Genomic DNA, 23,281 nt, shown 5'->3' on the forward strand with positions numbered 1-23,281 from the left:
AAGAGATCAATTACAGGCTACTGTAGTATTTCAGGTGAGAGGTGAGGAGACCCTGGATTAGGGTGGTTAGGTGTAACTAGAGATTTTGCCCTCCTGTCGTTCTCTTCTCTTTCTGACCAGTCTTTTTTTCAGTGTTCTTTGCTAAATCATCATCTACCTTCTACCCCAAAACTATAAATTTACCCCAAGACTGGGCATCTTCTTACGTTTTCTGAACTTTCTCACCTGGTGACTTTATTGATTGCTACCATGGATTTATCTTTATGTATATACTATAGATGCACAGATTTATACATATAGCTCTTGTTTGCAATTTGAGAATCATCATTAACTCCATGCTTACTCAGCCTGCATATCCAATCAGATGCCACATTTGTCCCTGTCTTCCCAGCAAATCTACCACCATTCTTCAGACCCTTCCCACCTCTTTTCTGAACTATTGGTAGTAACCTAATTGTTTTCCTACCTTAAGTTTTCCCTCTCTCCAGCTATCCTCTATGCCAGCAGTGTCAATCTTAAACAGAAATGTGGGAAAATTCTAGCTGAGAAAAACACATATTAACGTGTTCTATTGTATTTTTATTTTGCTAAACATTTCCTAATTACATTCAATCTGGTTAGACTACAGAGTCTTTCATTCACCCAGATGTTTGACATATTTGTACCATACTGCCAAAGTGATTTTCCTAAAGCATAGGTTATTCTCCTACTTCATAAAATCTATTGGCTCCCTATCACTTCTAGGAATTCCTGTTTGATATTTAAAGCCCTTTACAACTTGGCCCCAATTTCCCTTTCCAGTTATATTACACATTACTTCCCTTCTCTCAAGCAATCATTTTTACTGTTCCTCATACAGGACACTCCATTTTCCATCTACATGCTTTTGACTTTTCCCCATGCAGTGATTTCTAACATTGACCTCCCAACAACTTACTTTCTGTCAAAAACAGAAGAATTTTCATTTTTAAGATGGAAATAATAGTATCTTTTGTATAATATTTTAAAGTGTGTAAAGTGCTTTATGTATGTGGTCTCATTTGATCCTTTCAACCCTATAAGATCAGATAAGGAAACTGAGGCTGAGAAAGTTTAAGTGACTTACCCCATGTCGTACAACTAAACATGTATCTGAGGCAGGATTTGAACACAGGTCTTCCTAATTCCAAGTCTAGCACTTATCTGCTTCATGAAGTCTTTAGTAAACCCCCTAACTGCTACCACCCTTTTTCTCATAATATCTCTGTATTTACTTTGTGTCTTAACTTTTTGTGTATATTCTCTCCTCTGAAGGAATTTAAATTCCTTAAGTTTTCATTTTTTGTCTCTGTATTGCCAGGACATAGCACAATGTCTAACATGTAGTTGAAATACAATAAATGCTTGTTGATTGATTAATGCAGTTGGTACTGTGCACTCAACATCATTAATGTCATCTCTATCAAGCATATATCTGATTGTTATAGATCTAGCTTGATGTTAATATCAATCTGTAAACATTTATTAAGTGTCTACCATGTGCTAGGCATTATGATATCAAAAGGAGATAAAAGACAGTCCATGCCCTCAAGAAACTCTTAGCCTAATAGGGGAGAAAATATGCAAACCAATATATACAAACAAGTTACATACAGGATAAATAGGAAATAATAGAAAACACCAAAATTAAGAGGAGTTAGGAAAGGCTACCTGTAAAAGATAGGATTTTAGTTGAGATTTAAAAGTTGCCAGGGAAGTAAGTAGTCAGGAGTTCAGGAGGGACAGCATTCCTGATGTGGGGCAGCCAGGAAAATGCTCAGAGCTGAGATGTCTCTTGTGGTAGAATGACCAGGAGGCCAGAGTCAAAGAGTATTGGGTTGGACGAGTGGAGAATAAGATGTCAGAAGAGGTAAGGTAAGACTAAGATAAGGTAGGAAGGAGGTTATGAAGGGTTTGAATGCCTGGAGATTTTATATTTGATCCCAGAGATGATAGGGAGCCATTGGTGTTTATTGAATAGTAGGATGATGTGCTTGTACCTGCCCTTTAGGAAAATCACTTTTGTGACTGAATGAAAGATGGATTAGAGTGGGGAGAGACTTGAGGCAAGCAGATCCACCAACAAGCAAATTGCAGTGGTCCTAATATAATGTAATAAGGGCCTGTACCAGAATGGTAGCAGTGTCAGAGGAAAGAAAGGTACATATTTGAAAGGTGTTGCAAAGGTGAAATCAACAGACTTTGGCCAGAGACTGGATATTGGAACTGAGCGATAGTGAGGAGACTAGGATGACTCCTGGTTTGTGAGACTGAGGATCTGAGAGGATGGTATTGTCAAGTGGAGGATTTAGGGGGATATCTTTGTTTTGGATATGTTGAATTTAAGATATCTGCTGGACTTTCTAGTTCAAGATAAGTGAGAGGCAGTTGGAAATGCTGAGAATGGAGGTCAACAGAGAGAGTGGGGCAAGATAGGTAGATTTGAGAATCAATCAGTATAGAGATGGCATTTAAATCCATGGGAGCTGTTGAGATCACCAAGTTAAGTAGTGTAGAGGCAAAAGAGAAGAGGACCTAGGACAGAACCATGAAGAATACCTATAGTATACCTGTGATCTGGATGAGAATTCAGCAAAGGAGACTGGGAATAAACAGTCAGATCAGTAGGATGCGAACCAGGATAAAGTGGTGCCCCAAAAACCTAGAGAGAGAAGAATATCAAAGGGACAGGGTGATCACGTGTCAAAGGCTGCAGAGAGGTCATAATGAATGAGAACTGAGGAATGGCTAATGAATTTGGCCCCTAAGAGATTACTGGTAACTTTGCAGAGTGGCTTCAGTAGAATGATGAAGTTATAAGTCAGATTGTAAGGGGTTAAGAAGAGAGTGAGAGGAGGGAAAGTGAAGGCAGCTATTGAAGATGGCCTTTCTAAGGGGTTTAGCCACAAAGACCAGAAGATATAGGATGATAGCAGAAAGAGTTTTTTTCAGAATGGGGGAGACATAGACATATTGTGAGTAGTGGGGAATCAGCCAGTAGTTAGAGAAAGATTGAAAATAAGACAGTAGAAAGGGCAATCTGTTGGAGAAGACAGGATGGAGTGGGATTACTTGAAAAGATAGAGGGCTTAGTCTCATCATGTGAGACAGGAGTGAAGGAGGAGATACTGGCAAAAGGCATCTGAGTTATAGATGAAGAAGAGGAGACAGAAGGAGCATACAGCTAATGACATCAATTTTTTTTCTGTAAAATATGAGGCAAGGTTATTAGGTGAGAGGTTGGGGTAGAGGGGGAGCCATTTAAATTTGAAGGATGCAAAGGTTTGGAAGAGCTTCTGTGGAGAATGGGAAGTGAGTTAAGATAAGTACAGAATTACCTAGCAACAGTAAGGACACAGTTGAGGTTGTGTGACATAAATTTTTAGTGGACCCAGTCAGAAAGGTTGCGTGATTTTCTCCACCTTATTCAGCAGTGTGTGTGTAGGAGAAGAGAATGATGTCAGGGAATGGTGGGAGTGATCTAGAGCCGAGATTTGGCAGGTTATAATTGGTGATAAAGGGGATGAGCATTCAAGCCAGGAAGACAGTGTGGAACTGAATTTGTTCCTCTGGTGAACCAATAATCAAAAGGCCTTTTAACAGATATTCCATTATATCTTTCAAGAAATCTATGATTTTGATATATGCATTGGAGATACTTTGTCCACCTTTAAGACAGAGTTTTCCTCTGCTGAATGAAATGTTTATTAATGAACATATCTGGAGAAACGTGATTTTTTTGTGAATAATCTTTCAGTGACTCAATCTACTCTGTCCATTTTTTCTGCCTAGAAGACTGAGGTGCAGAAGCCTACACAGCTTGTTATATTTGAGTACCAACCAGGGCAATAGAAAGGAGTTTGGCAGCCTCAGATAATTATGGGGTAAACTTTTGTTCCTTCTACTGTCTCTTGAACAAGGTAAAAATTCCCTGAGAAAGGTATGAACCAAGAAAGGAGCAATTTGGATCACTGAGTTGATACAACATTGATGATAGGAGACATAAATGAGTTTGCCATTAGATGTGGCTTTTTTTTTGGAAAGGGGGTGGTCTTTGTAGGATTTAAAGATAATGTGGTTCGAGGTCCTCCTTTTATAGACAAGGGAAATGCAGCCCAAAGACTCAAAGTTGGGTACCCACTACAGAGAACTACATAAGAGATGCATGCCAAAAAAAGACATGGAGATTTAGGACTGCACATCTTGAATGTTTGTGCAGCCTCTGAAGAGTTCCATGTGTTTCTAGGAGACTGGTGCCAGATGAAGACATGAAAGGAAAGATGAGGAATAGAGAAAATGAATTCAGAACCTCCACAAAAGAATGTGGGAGAGAAGAGAGAGGTCAAGCTTTTCTCAGATCCAAGGAGAAGCCAATAGGTCACATCATTTTTGTAGCCCCTAAGGGTAAGAAGGACCAGTGCAGTAAGGTACCATCTTCACTGGACAGCCATGTGGAACTGTCTTCTCTGCTACTATGAACCATGTAGGTCCACAGGAAAGATTATTTATTGACCCCTCTAAAGATGGAGGGGAACTTTTCTGATTCTTTAAGGGTTTTGTTCAACTATCTACGTAGTTTTGGTGAGGTTAAATTAAACCTTTGCTCTGTCCAGTGGCCTGTTAGTCTGATACTTGCTAGAAAGGAGAGGATCCTAAGAAAGACACCTAATTCTGATATTCTTAGAGAAATCTTGGTTAAATTATAGCAGTTATCAAGAGAATTCCCCAAGGTAAAGTCACTCTGTCATCTTAGGTCAGGAGCTGGGGCCCAATTTACACATAGATTACATTAGAACGGCCTGAGATACCACAGCTTCAGGCAGAGATGGAACAGTTATGGTCAACAACAGTCAACCTATGTGTGAAAAGGAGCTACAAGCATCTCAGAGATTAAGAGTCTTAACGAGTGCATTTCTACAAAGTACAGTATTGGCAATTAATATTTATGCACATACACATAATTTTATATGTGTCTGTATATTCAAGGAGGATGGGCTCCTCTGGTGTGAGGGCTTCCTGAGCCCTTTTCAGTGCTGCTCATCCACCTTTGGTGTCCACCTAGCACTAAATTCTCACCTGTAGGTTCATGAAGATATAGCAGCCACATCCAGGTAAACTGTCTTTGCAGATGAGCTAATCCAGGTTGAGAGAAATCAGTGATTTACAAACCCATTGGTGAATTAAAGGGATTTCTATCCCAAGCATAGTAAGACTTCTCCGGGCAGAATGGGTGGATGAAAACAATTTGTTGCAAACTCGATGAAGGTAGCTGAAGCAGGTGCTGTGGAGTGCTTCAAGCTTGGTCAGACATTGCATCCCAGTTGTCCTGACTTTTGCCTTGCCATTGGACTTCCATGACCCCAGGAAGAGAAGAGTGAGATTGACTGCTTTGTACAACTGTGCCTTAAATCAGATTCACACATGGGTCAAGATATCACCTGTAATATCATTGGTCCTTTTTGAAAACAAAGGACGGACAACAGTAATGTGTGTTTACGTATGTATATTTCACTCCCATTTCTATGCATTTACCAACACAAATATAATCTTGGGACAATGTGTGAATAATGTCCTGTATATAACAACAACAAAAAATTTAACACTATACAAAAATGAGGAAAGTACATCAATAGGGTATTCTCATGATTTCTAGCAGCTCGATGAAGATTTTAATAGCCAGAAGAGAATACTGGTTAATTTTGCCATTTGTAGGTAGCAAGATAATCTCAAAAGCAAACCTAGAAAAGTCCAATCTATCTCAGGCCACAACGAGGTACTCTCAGTTATAGTGTAGGGTAAATTGGTAGTCTGAGAGAAGCCAACCAATTGAATTGAAAAGGGAGAAGGGGCAGTTAAAAAGGAAGGTTACTTTTGCTTCCTCTAATACTCTGCCCTAGAAGTAGTACTTTTCTATTTGTGAATCAGTAATCCTTTTGGCGCCTGTATACATTTGTATATACTAGAAAATAAACTGCAGTTTCATCAATTGAATTGTAAAACAATATAATGATGCTGAAAAGCCAAACAAAGCATAAAGAGATTGCTATAATGATGGATGGCATGTAACACCAGCCTTTAAAAATTCTTTCTGGGAGGTCTGTCTGGAGATGAGTGCTTGTTGTCAAAGCAGAGGAGCCCTGTCTGTGTTAGGGGAATGGTGAATATTTGATCCTTTCCAAAAGTCTTTGGTTAAAGCAAAGCTTTCTGACTTTCCTTAGGGACTTAGCTCTCAAATAGTAAATCTGTTTATTTATGGTTCTAATCACTAACTTCTAATCCATCATCTCCATGTGCCTGTGTGCCTTTGGGGAAACTCTTTGGGATTCAGATGTCATGTAAAAGCATCTTTGTAGTTATTTTTGAATAAGAAGGAAGTTGTGCCTTCTATGGGTTAAGTGGAAGTTCTATACAGTTCAAGTTTAATTGGAAACTGTAACCCCATATTTTAATTTTTAAATAAGTTTTTATTGATAACTTTTTTCATCATCAGGATTTTTCCCACTATTCACTCTCCCCTCCAGTATTATTCCATATGATAAATAATATAACATTTTTTAGAAAAAAGAGAAAGAAGAGGAAATTTTAACAAAACCAATCTTAAAAATTCAGACTGTTAAAGTCTGAAAACATGCAGTGTCCCACATCCATGGACCTCCCAGTTCTGCAAAGGAAAGGATGGAGATGTCTTATGAAACCTTCTCTTCGGGGTCATGCTCTTGCTTTGTAATTCTGTCAAATTCACTTGATCTTTGTGGTAGTTGCTTTTTTTTTCATTTACATTGGTCTAATCAGTATTTCTAGGTTTTGCTCACTTCACTTTGTGTTAAATCATGTAAGCCTTTCCATGCTTCTGTTTTTTATTCCTTGTTTTTTACTATACAATACTATTCTGTTTCCCAACTGATGGGCAGCTTACTTTATTTCCAGTTCTTTCCTACTGCAAAAAGTGATGTTATAAATATTTTAATGTATATGGGAACTTTCTTCTCAGTAATGACTTCCTTGGAGTATAAATCCAGCAGTGAAATATATGAGTCAAAGGTTATTGTCACTTCAGTCACTTTATTTCCATAATTCCATAGTGTTTCATGACTGATATCATACTTGGTAATTCAATTCAGCAAAGAGAAATCAACCTGCTGTGTGGAAATATTTAATTTTTTGAGGGTAAGGACTGTTTCCAATTTTACTTTTGTTCCTCTGGTACCTAGCACAGTGCCTAGCACATAAAGGTACTTAATAAATGCTTATTGAACTGAAATTTTAGAGATGAAAATGTCACTGCCCTAGTCTAGCAAAGAGGTAGGACAAAGGCACAAATAGCTACAAGCACCAAATGCTCAGTTTAAGTGCTAAATGAGATCCAAGAAGAAAAAGTTCATTGACCCACTGGGAGGACTCAGGACGCTGGCTTTTCTTGGAGGAGGGTTTATTTGTTTTTTAGTCGGCCGTCACAGGAAGAGTAGAGATCAACAGGCAAAAGTGGGAGATGGGCAAGCAAGCTCATCTCTAGGCAGAGCTAGCAAAGCAGACAAAGTATGTGTCATGTGTAGAGGGCAGCAATGTACTGTTTGACTGGAATTTAAAATACATAAAGGGACGTTTCCCACTATCTGCACACTGGTGGATTTCTCAAGAACCTCACCATCCTTTCAATCCTGGAATTCACCCCTTCTCAGAACCTTCTGCCTCTGAGGTCCCACTCTCTGATTGGAGGACATTGGGTTCTTCCCAGGAGCTCCTTTAAAAAGGTACTTCAGGTCAATCAACTCTTTATTTCCCATATGGCTGAATCCTGGACTTCTTCATCATGTCCTCAATGGGAGACATCCTTCCCCTTTCCGTCCCCCCCCTTTTGTGTGTTGTCTTCCCTCATTAGACTGTAAGTTCCTTTAGGGTGGGCATTCTTTTTACTTTTGGCATACCTAGTGCTTAGCACAATGCCTTAAGTCATTTAATAAATACTAACATGAAATAAGGCTGGCTGTGAGGACCGTCTATAGGGTCTTGAATTACACAATTTAACAGGCATAAATGTACAACACTAGTCAGAAAGTCAATACACAAGTATAGGACGGGAGAAATATTCCTGGGCAGAAGTTCACATGAAAAAGACCTGACTCATAGGATGATATTACAGAAGAAAGGGGAAAAACACTAATGAAATCATTGACTACATCAAGAATCAGTGCCCTACAGTAAATAATTGTCCTTCACGTTGCCCTCCTTGGATCACATGTAAAATGGTATTGTGTTTAAATTTGGGTGTCTTATTTGAGGAAAGATAAGCTGCAAGGAATAATGAATGAAGTTTGGTTAAAGTAACTGAGGATATTTGAGCTGGAAAAGAGGAGGGGGCAAAAATAGCTGTAGTCTAATTTTTGAAGAGTTGTCATATTGAAGAGGGACATAGTCTTATTCTGTTTAGCTCAGAGGGCTGGACTAGGAATAATGGGTAGAAGTTTCAAAGAAGCAGATTTAGCCTTGATATAAGGAGGACCTTCATAGCAGTTAGAGATTTGTAAAAGGAATGGACTGCCTTAAAAGGTAGTAGGTTCTTTTTCACTAGCAGTCTTGAGACAAAGGCTGGATGATTATTTGCATCTGGATTCCTATTCTTGGGGTTGGACTGGTGAGTTCCCATTCAACCATGAGATCAAGTGATTTTCATTAAGAGAAATTAGTGGAAGTTACAGAGGAGCATTTAGGCTTGAGGAGTGTTCAGGGGAGTTAGGAAAAAGAAAGGAATGTTAGAAGAGGGAATATGAAGGAATGAATAAACTTAGGTTGGAATCCTGACACTGCTGCTTGTGTAACTTTGGTGTTTTGTGCTGGGTTTTGCTATATGGCAAAAAATGTAGTTTGAGACTGAGTATTCCTGATGACTATCTGGTCACTGGATCCAGATGATTCCGGAGGAGAAAGTGAGGCTGGTGACCTTGCACAGCCCTCCATCACTCAAAACAAAGTCAAGTGCAAGTCATGTCATCATTTCTCTGATGTCACAGTCATCTTAGAAAACGAAGGATGAACACAACCTGTGAGTAGACCAAGCTGCCCACACAGTACTTTACGGTGATGGGAAATTGTTTATTTTTATCAGTGTAGGGATACTAAATGAGCACAGCTTCCTGTGGTCATGCTGCTAAGATATTTCCAGATGAAAATAGCAGAGAGGATTTGTCAGGTCTGAGAAGCCCACGAGAAGTAGCTAAAATGTCTCTGTCTCAGGTCATTTACCTGGGGCTAGTTCCTTAATAACTCAGACTGCTGTAGAGAACTGTGTGTGTGTGTGTGTGTGTGTGTGTGTGTGTGTGTGTGTGTGTGTGTGTGTGTGTGTGTGTGTGTGTGTGTGTGTCCAGTTATCCCACTACTCTTTGTCAAGAAGCTGAAGGCCCGTTTCCTCATCTGTGAAATGGGGCAGTTACAGTAAATTGGCTCCAAGGTCTTTTCCAGTTTCAAATCTATGATATTATAACTATGTATGAAAAAAATTATATTATGAGAAAGACAGATCAATATAATCAGTCATAATAGCATCAACCCTTTCCATTTTATATAAGCTGAGAGTGGATGTGATTTCCATATATTAGCACTTAATAAATGTTTGTTGAATTGACTTAATATTGAATTGAATTCACCCAAGGTAAAAACACATAAAAAGTAGCACAACTAAGGTTTGAACCCAGATCTTCAGACTCTGAGCTCGATATGATGAGCAATGGTAGCTCTCCAAGTCAGCACATATTTATTAGGCAACTACTATGTGCCAGACACTGTGCTAAGTGCTAGGGATACAGAGAAAAGCAAAATACAAAAACTATCCATCCCTCCAAATGAGTTCAAAGTATCTATGGTACATTCATTTTGAGATGACCAATAGGGAGTAGGAGGTCAGGAGAGAGATAAGAGTTGGATAAGTAGATCTGAGAGATGATAAGTTGAATCCATGGGAGATGATGATGGATCAACTTGTGAAATTAGCATAGAGGTAGGAAAAAAAGAACCCAAAATAGAAGGAGGGAATGAGAACACCTACAGTTAGTGGGCATTTTGTAGATGAAGAGCCATCAAAAGAGACTGAGGAGTGAGACAGGTAGAAAGAAAGGCAGGATAAAGTGTCATAAAAATCTAGAGAGAAGAGAGTGTCAAGGAGAAAAGGGTGATCAGTGTCAAAGGCTGCAGAGAGATCAAGAAAGATGAGGACTGAGAAAAGCCTAATAGATTCGATAATTAAGAAATCATTGGTAAGTTTGGAGAAAGCAGTTTCAGGTGGATGATGAGGTCAGAAGCCAGATTGTAGAGAATTAAGAGAGTAAAAAGAAAGGAAGTGGAGGCATTGGTTGTAGATGGCTTTCTCAAGAAGTATAGCCACAAAAGAGAGGGGAGATATAAAATAATAGTCTCTGATGACACCTGGTAATCATTCTATCACTATAAACTATTGTCTCCCCCCTGCTCTATGATTATTTTCTTTGGAAGCATACCACCACTCAGATGAAAACATTCTTCTAGGATTACCAGCAGTCTCCTAATTACTAAATTCAAAAGGCTTTTCTCAATCCTTATTTTATTTGAACGTTGAGATTTTAAAACCCTGATGTTCTTGACATCTGCAACCATGCATCTCTTTTAAAATGGCGTTTGCTGGACTGTCATCCAGCTCTCTTCTATTACATGTCAGTGTCCTCCTGGGCCCCATTCTCTTCTCTCTTCTCCCTGGTGATCTCCCACCTACCATGATTCAATGATCATCCCTTTGCAAATGACTTACACACCATGTACTTATTCAAATCTCTAGCTCAAATCTTTCTCCTGAGTTCCAAATACAGTATCACCAGTTTCCTATTAGTCATCTCCATCTGAATGTCCTATTTAAATTTCAATCTAAAATGGCCAAAGGAAAATTAATTACTAAACCTTCCCCTAAATATGCTTCTCCATCTTCTCTGTCTCTGTTGAAGGTATCACTATTTTTCCATCTACTCAGGTTCATGACCTCATTTAGAACTATGAAGTTACAGAACTATGAGCTTGAAGGTCAAGCCTTAAAGGTTGTAGTCCAAACCCTTAATTTTACTGATAAATAAACTAAATTATAGAGAGGTTAAATTGCTTGCCAGGGGTCACAAAGCTAATTAATGCCTCTGGCAGGATCTGAACACAGTTCAAGACCCCAAGTCCAGTATTTAATCCAGTTTCACTCGTTTTCAAGATTCATGCTTGACTCTTCCCTTTCGCACCCCCTACCCCGTATCCCATCACCCATCACATTTTGTTGAAGCAATATCTATAACATCTCTCATATCCACACCCCCTCAATCCACTCATATGACCATCACTCTTGTTCAGACCCTTATCATCTAAAGTACTGCATTAGCATCCTAATTCATGTCTCCAGGCTCAAATGCCTCTTTTATAGAACTGTCAGAATTATTTTCCTAAAGCAGAAGCATTTATACTCCCTTGCTCTCTCAAATTTTCAGCTCCTCTCTATTGCCTCTAGGATAAAATACAAATTATTCAACCTAGAATTTAAGCTGACTCTAACTTAATTTTCTAGATTTTTTTCATATTACTTCCTTTCCCATTCATACAATCTATGTTATGATCATAGGTCCCTTATGACTGTTTCCCAAACTCAGAACTCTCTCTCCTATCTCCATTCATTTTACTTCACCTTCATTTCTAAATGCATCTCTTTCACCTCTCCAGTATAGAATAAAATAAAATAAAAAGAATAAGAAAAGGCAGGGGTGGCTTGGAAATGCCATTCACTAAAACAAACGAATTCTAACATTATATTCTATTCTATTCAATATTCCATATTCTGTAGAAAAGGGAGCTTGGTCATTATGATTATTTGTAGCCAGTGTGTATATTGTTTTTCTTTTTTACTTACTTTGCTCTGTATCAGTTCATTTATCTTTTCATGTTTCTCCGAATTCTTCATATTCATCATTTCTTATGACACAATAATAGTTACAGCACATTCACACAGGTTGTTCCCCAAACAACATCAGTTTTTTTCACCTTTGTCTCTTATAATCCCTTCACTTCCTTTAGTGCTCTTCCCAACCCCACCTCCAGATGACTATCTGTGTATGAATTCCATCTTCCAGCAGAATATAAATTCCTTGAAAGCAAGGACTTTGATTCTTTTTTTCTTTTTTTTCCTTTTGTATCCTCAGTCCCTTCCACAGTACTATATTCATAATAAATACCTACTGAATGTTCAATGTTGACCGTGTCTAAGGAAAAAATCTTGTTTCTTGATCCTACAAGAAGCCTAGCCTTCGGGTGAGAAGTGGGCTTCAGCATCGCAGTGGGCCAGTTTATTTAGTCTTTCTGGAGGCAGCAGAGAAAGAAACTAAAACCAGCCAGTTGAGCAAGACAAGGGTCCACTCAGGGACAACAGTACCTACTCCATATGGGCAGTGGGCTCAGCTGTGTTGGAAAGAGTTAGAAATGCTTTCCTCTTTGTGGAATACTTCTCTGTTTCATTTTGAATATCATTTGTTTGGTTGCTATAGCAACACCAAGTCTCTATTTTAATGCTAACCTGCGTGGCTGCAACTTTCTATATATAAATGCTGCTTTGCACAGTGAATTAGCTGTGCTGCCTGAAGAAACAAGTGTATGTGAAAACTGGAGGAAAATGGCCAGTATGTCAGCTTTCAATGACAAGGGACCGTGGGGTTGAGGTGAGTCACAACCTGCCTGGACCATCGCTGGGGTGGTTCATCTTGAGTTCAGGCAATAGTATGTATGTCTGCCAAGGTATTTGAGACAGGTGATCTTTCTGCTTGTGGCTGTTTGTTTTTGTCCTTGGATGTGCTACCTTCCTTTTTAAGGGAGCTGTTAGTCATTGTAGATGCCTGGTAAGCATAGAGAAGAGTCTGGATGATATTGTATTTTTCTATTCTTTCCATATAATTCACTAATCCCCTCTACACACGCGTGCACACACACACACACACACACACACACACACACACATTTCTTAAAGGCCTGAGTCTCTCTTCTGACTATTAGTTCCTTGCTGTTGCCCCTATTGGACTTTGATTTCTCAAGAAGAGCAGGAAGGGTTTTTAGGGAGATTTTTTTGCCTTTCTTTGTAGCCTCCACAAAGTAGGGAGTTAATAAATGTTTGTTGATTTGATTTATTTAGGGACAGAGGGGAGAAGAGATCATATTGAAGTCTTGAATTAGGAATAAACAGAAGTGTCTGAGTTTCGCACCTGTGTATTAACTGGAAAGTCAGTTTTGTTGCATTGCCTTTCTGTTGCCTGGCAGCAGAGCCCTAACTAGGAGTGTGTGACTGAGGCTTTGCCACAAGGGCTCTGAAAGGTGTGAGGTATACTTCCTTCCTCTTGATTCATGGTTCTACCCTTTTGAATTGTTATGGTCCCCTGAATCTGTAGTGTCTAGGCAGGTACAGATACTGGCAGGGCTCATTCAGGGTTTGATCATTGTATTTTAATAAAATTGGTTTTCTTTGTAATTCTCTGCATTTTATTTAATGCATTTAAAAACATTATCTGAGAAAGAGTCCATAGGCTCTACCATGTCACAGCTTAACTGATTCTATCATACTGAAGCTCCTAGCTGGAGTTGAGAGGGATGACCAACATCCTCACTGACACCACCATCTTCACCTCCCTCTGGTTAGGAGGAGCAGTTAGGATCCTCAGTTGTGCCATGGAAGGAATGGGCCAGACTTTCCAGGGGACCAGCCACTCTTTTGCAGCAATTTCATCTAATCAGGGAGCAGTGAGATCTTTTTTACACAAAGATTGCATTGAATATGAAGGCCACTGCACCCTGAATGAGATGGGATCTCAGGGCCTTACTGAACCCTAGTGACCTCTCTGCTTCCTAGCTTCCATTTCCATAGCTGCTCTACTGCTTTCCTCATGGGTTGCTGAACTTGCCTGGGAGCAAGAATCCTGAGTTAAACCTCTGCCAGGCAGTGTTTGTTGCCTGTGACTTGACATCGCCTGCACTCGATGTTGAGTCTTTTCTTTTCTCTGGTCTATTGATTGCCTTTTCTTTCTTTCATGATTCTCTTTACTGCAGAGGTATCAAGAAACCAGAAAGAAATCTCTTTAAGGTGTAAGGCAGGATTCTGCAGAATGGCATCATATGGGTGTGTACATTTCCACGATGAGGACAGAGCTGTGTGTCCATGTGTAACCTTCTCTTTGTTGTGTATGTGTGTGGGGGTGGAATTAGGGAGGAGGACAGACTGTGACATGAATGTGCAATAAAGAGCACTATGAAGGGTTGTCTTTTTTGGCATTCTGGAAATCAGCTCATTCTGAAATTTAGGGTCTCTTCCTGCAACATTCTCCATTCAGCAGATAATGACAATGGATTGCATTTATCACTGTATAACTATATTTAGAATTAGTAGTCACAGTGCACTTGTTTTTAAACAGATGAAGGGGATGCTCTGCAGGACATTATAGGATGATTGATCTGGAGCCACAAGGAACCATAGAGACCATCTAATGCATCCCTCTCAATTTTACAAATAATGAAATTGAGACCTGGCTCTCCAAGAAATGACTTGCCCATGGCTGCAGGTAACAAGTGGCAGAGTTAGGACTTGAACACAGATCTTCTGTAATGTTGATTTATAATGGTTATTCTCTCCATTTTGTATAGGAGGAAACTGAAGGTCAGGGAGGGAAGTCAAGAGACTTAACCATCCATAGGCGCACAGAGTTGGGATTCAAATTGCTCTTTTCGTTTCTCCATGGTTACTTCAAACACTTGTTGTGTACCTACCCCATGTACAATATGTGCTAAATATTCTAGAGGATTTCTTCTGAGTCCCTATTTCAAAGGAAACCTGAAATTTTCTCCAAAAGATTCCTGCCATTGCAAAGTCACTCCTACTAGAATTACAAACTCACCCAACAACAGGGCAGGGAGGCTCAATTAGAAACTCAAGCAAACAAGATCATATAAAGCTCTGAACAAGGGTGAGGCTCCCAAGGTTTCTAAGCCAGCAGGCAGATGTTATCTGATGGACCTGTACTCCTCAGTTATTGTCGAGTCATTTTTCAGTCTTAATCTGGCCTGTTGTTATTTAGTCTCTTAATTGGGTCTGAATCTTTGTGACCCCATTTGGGATTTTCTTGGTAGACATACTGGAGTGGTTTGTCATTTCCTTCTCCACCTCATTTACAGATGAGGAAACTAAGGCAAACAAGGTTAAGAGACTTGCCTAGGGTCACACAGCTGGATTTTAACTCAGTTCCTTTAACCACTGCAACACTGACAAAAGAATTTTAAATGTAGTCTGGACTGGACTGGTCACTAACCTGTGGGTGACTGGCGTCAAACAAAGAAGGCTAGAGTGAGGTGAATCAAAAGTCAAATAGCAGTTTAATTTCAGAGTCACAAAAATGCTTGCAAAAGTGGAAGTCCACATTCCAGAGAAGGAGTGCTTCCTCACTTGTGGCAGGAGGGTAGGGTTTTTAAGCATCAAAACAACAAAGAGGCAGGACCCAACACAGTCATAATTAGGTCTTGAATAAAGAGTTCCCACAGCAAGTCCTCATGCTCAGGCATTTTGGGGATAATACAGGTGTTCCTGGGTCCTGTGGGAATAGTCTCCAAATTATTAGAATCATTGTACCTTGTGATTGTCTCAAGTCTTAAGGGTCATTGAGCGTTGTGATCATTCAGCAGGGTACAGAACCAGAGTTAGTGTGGTGGTTAGTGACCAGAGTCATTGTAGCCTCTGGTTCAGTTCACTTAGCCATTATAAACACAGGAATTGTTCAGTGTCAGGAAATGTGATTGATCACTATCTGCTGCAGTATTTCAGCTGCAGTTCCAGCTCTTAGGTCAGGATGCCCTGGGAAATAGGGAAATCATAAGTGCCAATCCTGAGGTTTTTATGTGGCTGAGATCATTCAGAGGGTGGGTGCAAAAGATTGTTGTTATGTCAAGCTCAGGGCACAGCCTGCTTGCTAGGCCTTAGCTCTGGAAAATAGGATGTCTCCCCATATTTTGACACTACCTAGCTGTCCATTCTAGGTGATACAGTGATTCATAAAACACTGACCCTGTGCTGTTAAGGAGACAAGATTAGAGTAGATTTAGAGTACTGCATATGAAAAGATAGCTGCCAATACCAGACAATACATAAGTGCTGAAACACTGGAACAAGCTTCTTAAATTATTTGGGATTTGTAGGAGAGAGAGATAGATCACTTTGAGCTTTGTGTAAAAAAATCTTTATGAGGAAATGGAATGTGAAATGAACTTTAAAGGATGTAATAGGTAAATAGGTGAGAGAAGAAATCATTTGGGGGGCGGGAAATTTGTATGAAGTCAAGGAGGGATCTGTTGAAACCTCTAGGGTATAAGAAATCTCTTGGGAGAAAATGCAGAGAGAGAAGAAAGAAGAAAGAACTGAGGATTAAACCTTGAGTCACACACACACATTTAAGGTGAGGCAGCTAGGTGGACAGGTAGACTGCCAGGCCTGAAGTCAGGAAGACCTGAGTTCAAATAAAGCCTCAGGTTCTTTACTAGCTGTATGATTGTGGGCAAGTCTCTTTACCTTGTTTGCCTCCATTCCTAATCTGTAAAATGAGCTGGAGAAGGAAATGGCAAAACACTCCAGTATCTTTGCCAAGAAAACTCCAAATGAGGTCTTGAAGAATCAGACATGACTGAAAATGACTAAACGACAACAACAGAAAAATAAAACTAGCCAGTAAAGGAATCATCAGAGAGATCAGAGGACAAAGATTTAGAGAGATATCTAAAAAGCTAAGAAAGAAGAATTTCAGGGAAAGGAATGGTAGGCCACTGAATTGTGTTGTCTATTAATTAGTTGTTGTTTGCTAATGAGCAATATTGCAGCCAATTCCTTGGTGATAAGTTTCTGACTTTATTCAATTTGGGGCAGGTGTAGAAAGGAATAATTCACTGGACAGAGAGTTAGATTAAATGACTCCTAAGGATGCTTAACTCTGAATTCTATGATTCCATTAGTCTAGAAGTAGAGATCCCTGCTTGATGATAGGTTGCTGGTCTGTTCTCCTTTCTTCTGATCAATGGAAAGAGCATTGGATTTGGAGTCAGGAGATTGGGGTCTGGTACTGGTGCTGCCACTGTTTTACTGTTGTGATCTTGGACAAATCATTTCCACTCTTTGTGCCTCAGGTTCTTCAACTGTAAATTAAAGGCAGGACAAGATGGGCACCAGTTCCTTTCCAGTGCTAGATTACTTATTTCAACCTCCTTGAACCTGTTTGTGGGGAGTAATAATACCTGGGCCAATTGGAATCATAAAGATTAAGGCCAGCAATCAATACAAAAACAGGCAAAGGTCTAGGCAGGTAGAGATACTGTGGGGTTATTTATGTGACACTGCCTCTATGGCAGAGGCCTTTAATCTGGGATCTATGAACTTGTTTTTTTTTAAAAATAGTTTGATAATTATATTTCAATAAAATTGGTTTCTTGTAAATGAGACATATTTCACTTTATACATTAAAGAAAATTTTCTGAAGAGGCGTTATTAGATCGCCAAAGTAGTCCATTTTACAAAGAAAGTTAAACATTCTTGCTCCGTGACATCTACAAATTGAGAAGTCTTCCCTCTTGTATACTTTCAAATTTTTTGGTGGGAAAATGACAGCGTACTGGGCTACAGAGGAGTTCAGATCTCATGTAAACACCACAGTGGGCTTATAAATCACCAGTCTAAAAAGAAATCACCTATAGACTTTTCTACCTGGTCCAGGTAGCCACAGAATCCTGCAGAGGCCCTGAGATAAGGAAGCTATTATATGTGGAAAGTGGACTGTGGGGCAACCCCAGAAGAGTAGTGTGGGTTGGACCTCAGGCAGATCCTAAAGAAGGAAGAGCTCCTAGAAAATTATGATAATATGGAGTCTCCAGCAGAGTTTAAGACTGGAATAGCCCCAGAGTTTCTTGAAGGGAGGACTTGAAGCAGGGGGCTCTATACTAAGGACCGGGAGATTCCTCCTTCCCATGCCATTTAGTTGTGGAGTTGATCCAAACACAGCCCCAACCTCCTCTGTAACTTATAGACCTATAGATGAGCAAACCAAAGAAAGTTGAATACCTTGAAGAAGTACCTTGATTTGAGAGATGCTCAAGGGATAAACCCTAAAGAGGATAGTTGCCCACAAAACCAGAGTAGTTCCTGAACCCAACACTAATGGGGAAAGGACTCCAGGTGAAGACTACAATAAGGAGAGGACCAGAAGCCCATTGACAAGAGGAAGCCCATAGTAGAGTCCCAAAGTCCCTTGAAGGATGAACCAAGGCTAATGAAGAATATTTAGGATTGGCCTACAGAATTCAGTTTCAGAGTTTAACCCAAACATAAACACTACTTTCTTCCTATGAGCAAACCAAGAAAAATGACCTCCACAAGGAAATTCCAAGATTTGAGGGACACCCAGGAGGTGTCAACCCCCAAGAGGATAGAGATCCCATAAGTCTTCATCCAGATGACTCAGGAGGGGAAAGTAAGGCTGGTGACCTTGCACAGTCCTCTCTCACTCAAAACAAAGTCAAGTGCAGGTCATGTCACCATTTCTCTGATGTCATGGTCTTCTTAGAAAATGGATGAACACAGACAGACAGACCAAAGGGAAAAACAAGCCCAGATTTACATCTTCCCCTCACCAGACTTTATCCTAGAGAACTACAGCCAGTCAAGCCCCTTGAATAGAGCCATTGCCCCTGTTTGAGCATGTTCCTTGATGGACTGTCTTTAGGAGACATGATCAAACTCACTGAGAAGCTGAAAAAAATATACTAAAATTATACATATTATTATACATATACACATATATGTATGCATGTATATACACATACACACACATATATGCTTTTTTTTTTTTTACATATATGCTTTTTTGATTGGTCTCTCTGCCTTGTCTTTCCCTGTTTCAGTCCGTCCTCCATATAATCATCCAATTAATCTTCTTAAAGTCCAGGTCACCCCCTTACTCAGTAAACTCCAGTGGTTTCCTGTAACCACTATACCATAAGTGTTAAATCCTCTGTTGGCTGTTCAAAGCCCTTTATAACCCAGCCTCCTTCTACCTTTCCCATTTTCTTACATGTTCCTCACCCCCACATATATCCAGTGACACCGACCTCCTTGCTGTTCTCAGACAACATACTATCTCCCTGCTTTAGTTATTTTTATCAGCTGTCCCTCATTTTTTTTATTATTCTTACCTTTTCATCTGCACTTCGTTCCTGGCTTCCCTGGATTCCTTTACATCCCTGCTTAAAATCCCACCATCTGTACGAACCCCTTCCTGGTTACCCCTTAATGGTACAACTTTTCCTTATTTGATTATCTATAATTTACCCATCCAGTGTTTGTGTGTGTGTGTCTGTGTCTGTGTCTGAGTGTCTGTGTTTTATGCGTATTTTTTACGTACTGTCTCCCTAAGAAGGTCAGGGACCTTTTAAATTGTTTTACCTTATATCCCTGGTACTTGAGTTCTTATTTATGGACTCCTATCCCATTTCTCTTTTTAATTAACATTTGGGTTCTTAACATGGAGTGCATGGATAAATTTCAAGGAGTCTGTGAAAAAGAGAAAAATTACATCTTTATTTTCCCTAGCTTCTCACTCAAATTGAGCATTTCCTTCAATTAATTAACAATATTATACTGAGACTTCCAAAGAGGTCCTTGACACACAAAAAAAGTTAAAAACTCCTATTTTAGGAAATGATTTCACCTCATTGTGAATAATGGATCAAAATCCCTTTTACCCTTTCTTCAGACACATTCTTTATTAGTTAACCACTCTTTTTCTTCCTGATAGATTTCTTGCTTTAGAGATCCTCTTTTCTGCAATTATCCTTTTGCCTCTGGGCCTGTCCTGTATTACCTTCCCTTTTCAGGAATGCCCTTCCTTTTCTAGCTTCCTTCCTTAATCTATTTTAAAAGACCTCCCCAAATGCCATCTTCCCCTCCAAGCCTTACCAATTTACTGCAACATAGCTATTCCCCCAGTAAAGTAGCATAATTTGGATGGGGGAAATATGGGCAAATGCTCTCAGCCCACCTTGGCACCCAAGGGGATGTGGAAAGGGACAATTGGGCCCAGTGCCCATCAATCTGTCATTCCTAATTTCATTGTGAAGAATCTGACCTGTGGCGGATGCAGGTCTGTCATTCTTAGTTTCAGGTAACCTTCCAGTTATTTTATTGCTGTTAATTTATGGTTGAACTTAAACTCCTTGCAGGAGAAATCCAAATCCTCTCACCTTCTGAAGATCATAAGATCTTTAGGGCTGAAGAGCTCTCCTCCCCTGTTCCTTCTCAGGTGATTTGTTGGAAGGTTCTCCACTAACCTAGTAGATGCTCAAATTTGCCATTCCAGTTAGCTTGCTAATTTTATATAAGCTCCACAGGGCATGACCAAATAAATCCCGGAGCCAATCTGAACAGTTTTCTTCTACGGTGCCATTCATCAAATGACTTTCAAAGACAAATTAATTGACCAAGGACTTTTTTGTACTTTGGGTGATTGATTGAATTTAATTTAGTGTCTAAGGCTTGTTCACTGTCAAAATATTCTCACTTGATTAAGATATTAAGGCACAGAATCTTATGGCTTACGTTGGGAGGATGTATAGTAATTCTCTAGCAAATACACACCTCTCCCCTCCAATATAAAACTATGTGCATAAACAGTAATGCAAAGCTCAAATCAGGTGATATATGCAAAGCATCTTGCAAACCTTAAAGGCTATTTTCATTATATTTTTTATTATTGTTGTTAGCCTTCAGTCATGAGGTCTCCAATCTGGTGATAACTTCCCACCCCAGACTCTACTGTACTCCTGCCAAACTCAAGCAATGTTTATAGAGCAATGCAGGGATGGGATAGTAAATGTTTAACTATGGGCTCTCTGGAAAAAGAATTGTATGCACAGTACTTTTAAGTAACTTTTAAGTTTAATCTGCACTATTAACTATTAAATCTAGGATAATCAACAAAACGATGAATCAAGCCCTGATTTGTAACAATGGCTGATTTCTGAGAATTAAATGCTCACACTGAAAATTTAACAATGATTTTCAATATAGTTAGCAACTAGCAGCATCAGGAAAGTCATCGTGTAGAAGGAGACATTTGAGCTGAGATTTGAAGGAAACTAGATTTGCAGATGGAGAGACGAAGAGCAAACACATTTCAGCCACTGGGGATGGACCATATAAAGGCATGGAGACTGGAGATGGATTGTCACAGCAAGAAGGCTAGTTTGCACCATAGAATGCAAGATGAGGAGTAATGAATGGAAGAAGATTGGTTGGAGCCAGTTTGTGAAAGACTTGAAATACCAAACAAAAGAGTTGCTATTTGAAGCTCGAGGTAATAAGAAGCCCTGCAGTTTATGGAGGGGGAGGTATGGTCATTCCTGTGCTTTACGAAAATCACTTTGGCAGTTTTGTAAAGGAAGAAATGTTTATTAATTTCTTTCTGCCATCTCCTCCATCTATGTGAAAGAACATGTAGAATACTTTGGGGGTTGTTTAGCATAGAGCCAGTAACACGAAACTAGAGAAAGGGCATTATGATATGTTGACAACAGTTAGAGAAGAGATCTTATAGAGGATGTAAAGAAGATGGCATTTCACAGATTTGAAAACTGAGGTCTAGAGATGACATGACTTTCCCAAGTAAAAGCTGGAACCATACCCCTCTCAATCCAAACACATGCCTGCTTTCTTGCGAAATTTGGGGAAACAGTAAAATTAGGTAGGCTAAGAGAGTTGAAAGGAGCTATATGATCATAGGATTTTCAATCTCCTTATTTAAAGACTAAGCAAAATGTGGCCCGGAAAATAAAGCGATTTGCCCAAGGTCACTTAGATAGTGAACGGCAGAGCAGGAATTTTAATTCAGGTCCTCTGACTGCAAATTCAGTGAGCATAGCCAGGAGATCAGTTAATACATTTGATAGATACAGAGGTAAGTACAGTTGAGGTAGCATATTGCAAAACCTGTGTGACTAGTATAGGTGGAGAAGATGGGATGGATTTAAAGGTCCAGGGGGGAAATGTAGACAGGAAAGAGTCAGCAGGTAACATATATCCTAGTAAGGAGAACAGATTTAAGGGTGTGGGAGCTGAGCTCATACAGGAAGGATGGGAGAGTAAAAGAAAACTAGATAAACAAGAATCAAAGAGGCATCAAGGACCCAGATTGGGATCAAAAGTCACATAAAAGTTCAGAGACTCTCACTCTTGGGAAGATGGGATGAGAGTCCTGGGCAGCAGCAGTAAGGATCCAGCAGTAAGAACATTCACTTGGTAACCTTGATCCTGCTCTCTGTCCTTCCTTTATGGTCTCCGCTTAGTTTGGTGGACAAAGACTGGCAGCCAGAGAAGGCAGAGTTTTATGGGTTCCTCTTAATGGCAGTATATAGAGTTGGGGGCAGCTAGGTGGTGCAGTGGATAGAGCACCAGTGCAGGAATCAGGAGGACCTGAGTTCAAATCTCACCTCAGACATTTGACATTCACTAGCTGTGTGACCTTGGGCAAGTCACTTAACCCCAATTGCCTCATCCTGGGTCATCTCCAGTGATCCTGATGAATATTGGGTCATTGGATTCAGATGGCTCTGGAGGAGAAGTGAGGCTGGTGACCTGCACAGCCCTCCCTCACTCAAAACAAAGTCAAGTGCAAGTCATATCATTATTTCTCTGATGGCATGGTCTTCTTCGGCAACGAAGGATGAACACACACGCAGTATAGAGAGCTAGATTTTGGGGGGAGTTCAAATAGTTCAATCTACCCACTAGCTCAGACCAGAATTTATAATTCATAAAGTGATAAATCATTAGAAATGAAAGGAACCATAGAGGGCCTCTGTTCTAACTTGCCCATTATACAGATATGAAAATGGAGCCCTGGAGATAGGCATGTCTGCTGTTTGGATGGGGTCATAGTTGTATATTTTAAAAACTGAGGCCCAGATGGATAAATATTTGCTGTTTGGAGAGACCACACTTGTGTATTTTAGATCAGAAATCATTAACTATTACCAAAGGTAATCTGAAACGTGGTTTGGAGAGAGGTGTGAAAGCAGAGGTTTAATATTTTGCCCTTCTTCTTTTCTTTTCTTCCTCTACTTCTGCTATGTCCTTATCTATTATTCAGACTTCTTCTTATTCCAATCTGTCACCTAATTTCCATTAAAGTGTCAAAATAGGAATTGAATTTTA

At 39.7% G+C, this 23,281-nt stretch overlaps 1 protein-coding gene across 7 annotated transcripts in view; it reads left to right on the plus strand.

The window, feature by feature from the left end:
• Positions 1-23,281, plus strand: part of GAS7 (growth arrest specific 7) — a 282,359-nt gene that overhangs the window by 101,173 nt on the left and 157,905 nt on the right. Inside the window, exon 1 of one of the 7 annotated variants that reach the window (XM_072645090.1) lies at positions 12,617-12,722. The exons of 5 other annotated variants lie outside the window; for them this stretch is intronic. In XM_072645090.1, coding sequence (XP_072501191.1) covers positions 12,699-12,722 — 24 coding nt within the window. In that variant the 5' untranslated portion in view covers positions 12,617-12,698. Of the gene's footprint in view, positions 1-12,616; positions 12,723-14,503; positions 14,607-23,281 lie in introns of those variants that run through there. One more of the 7 variants, XM_072645091.1, reaches the window with a different exon arrangement.

The sequence above is a fragment of the Notamacropus eugenii genome, chromosome 2, assembly GCF_028372415.1.
Source record: "Notamacropus eugenii isolate mMacEug1 chromosome 2, mMacEug1.pri_v2, whole genome shotgun sequence".
In the NCBI taxonomy this organism is placed as follows: Eukaryota; Metazoa; Chordata; class Mammalia; order Diprotodontia; family Macropodidae; genus Notamacropus; species Notamacropus eugenii.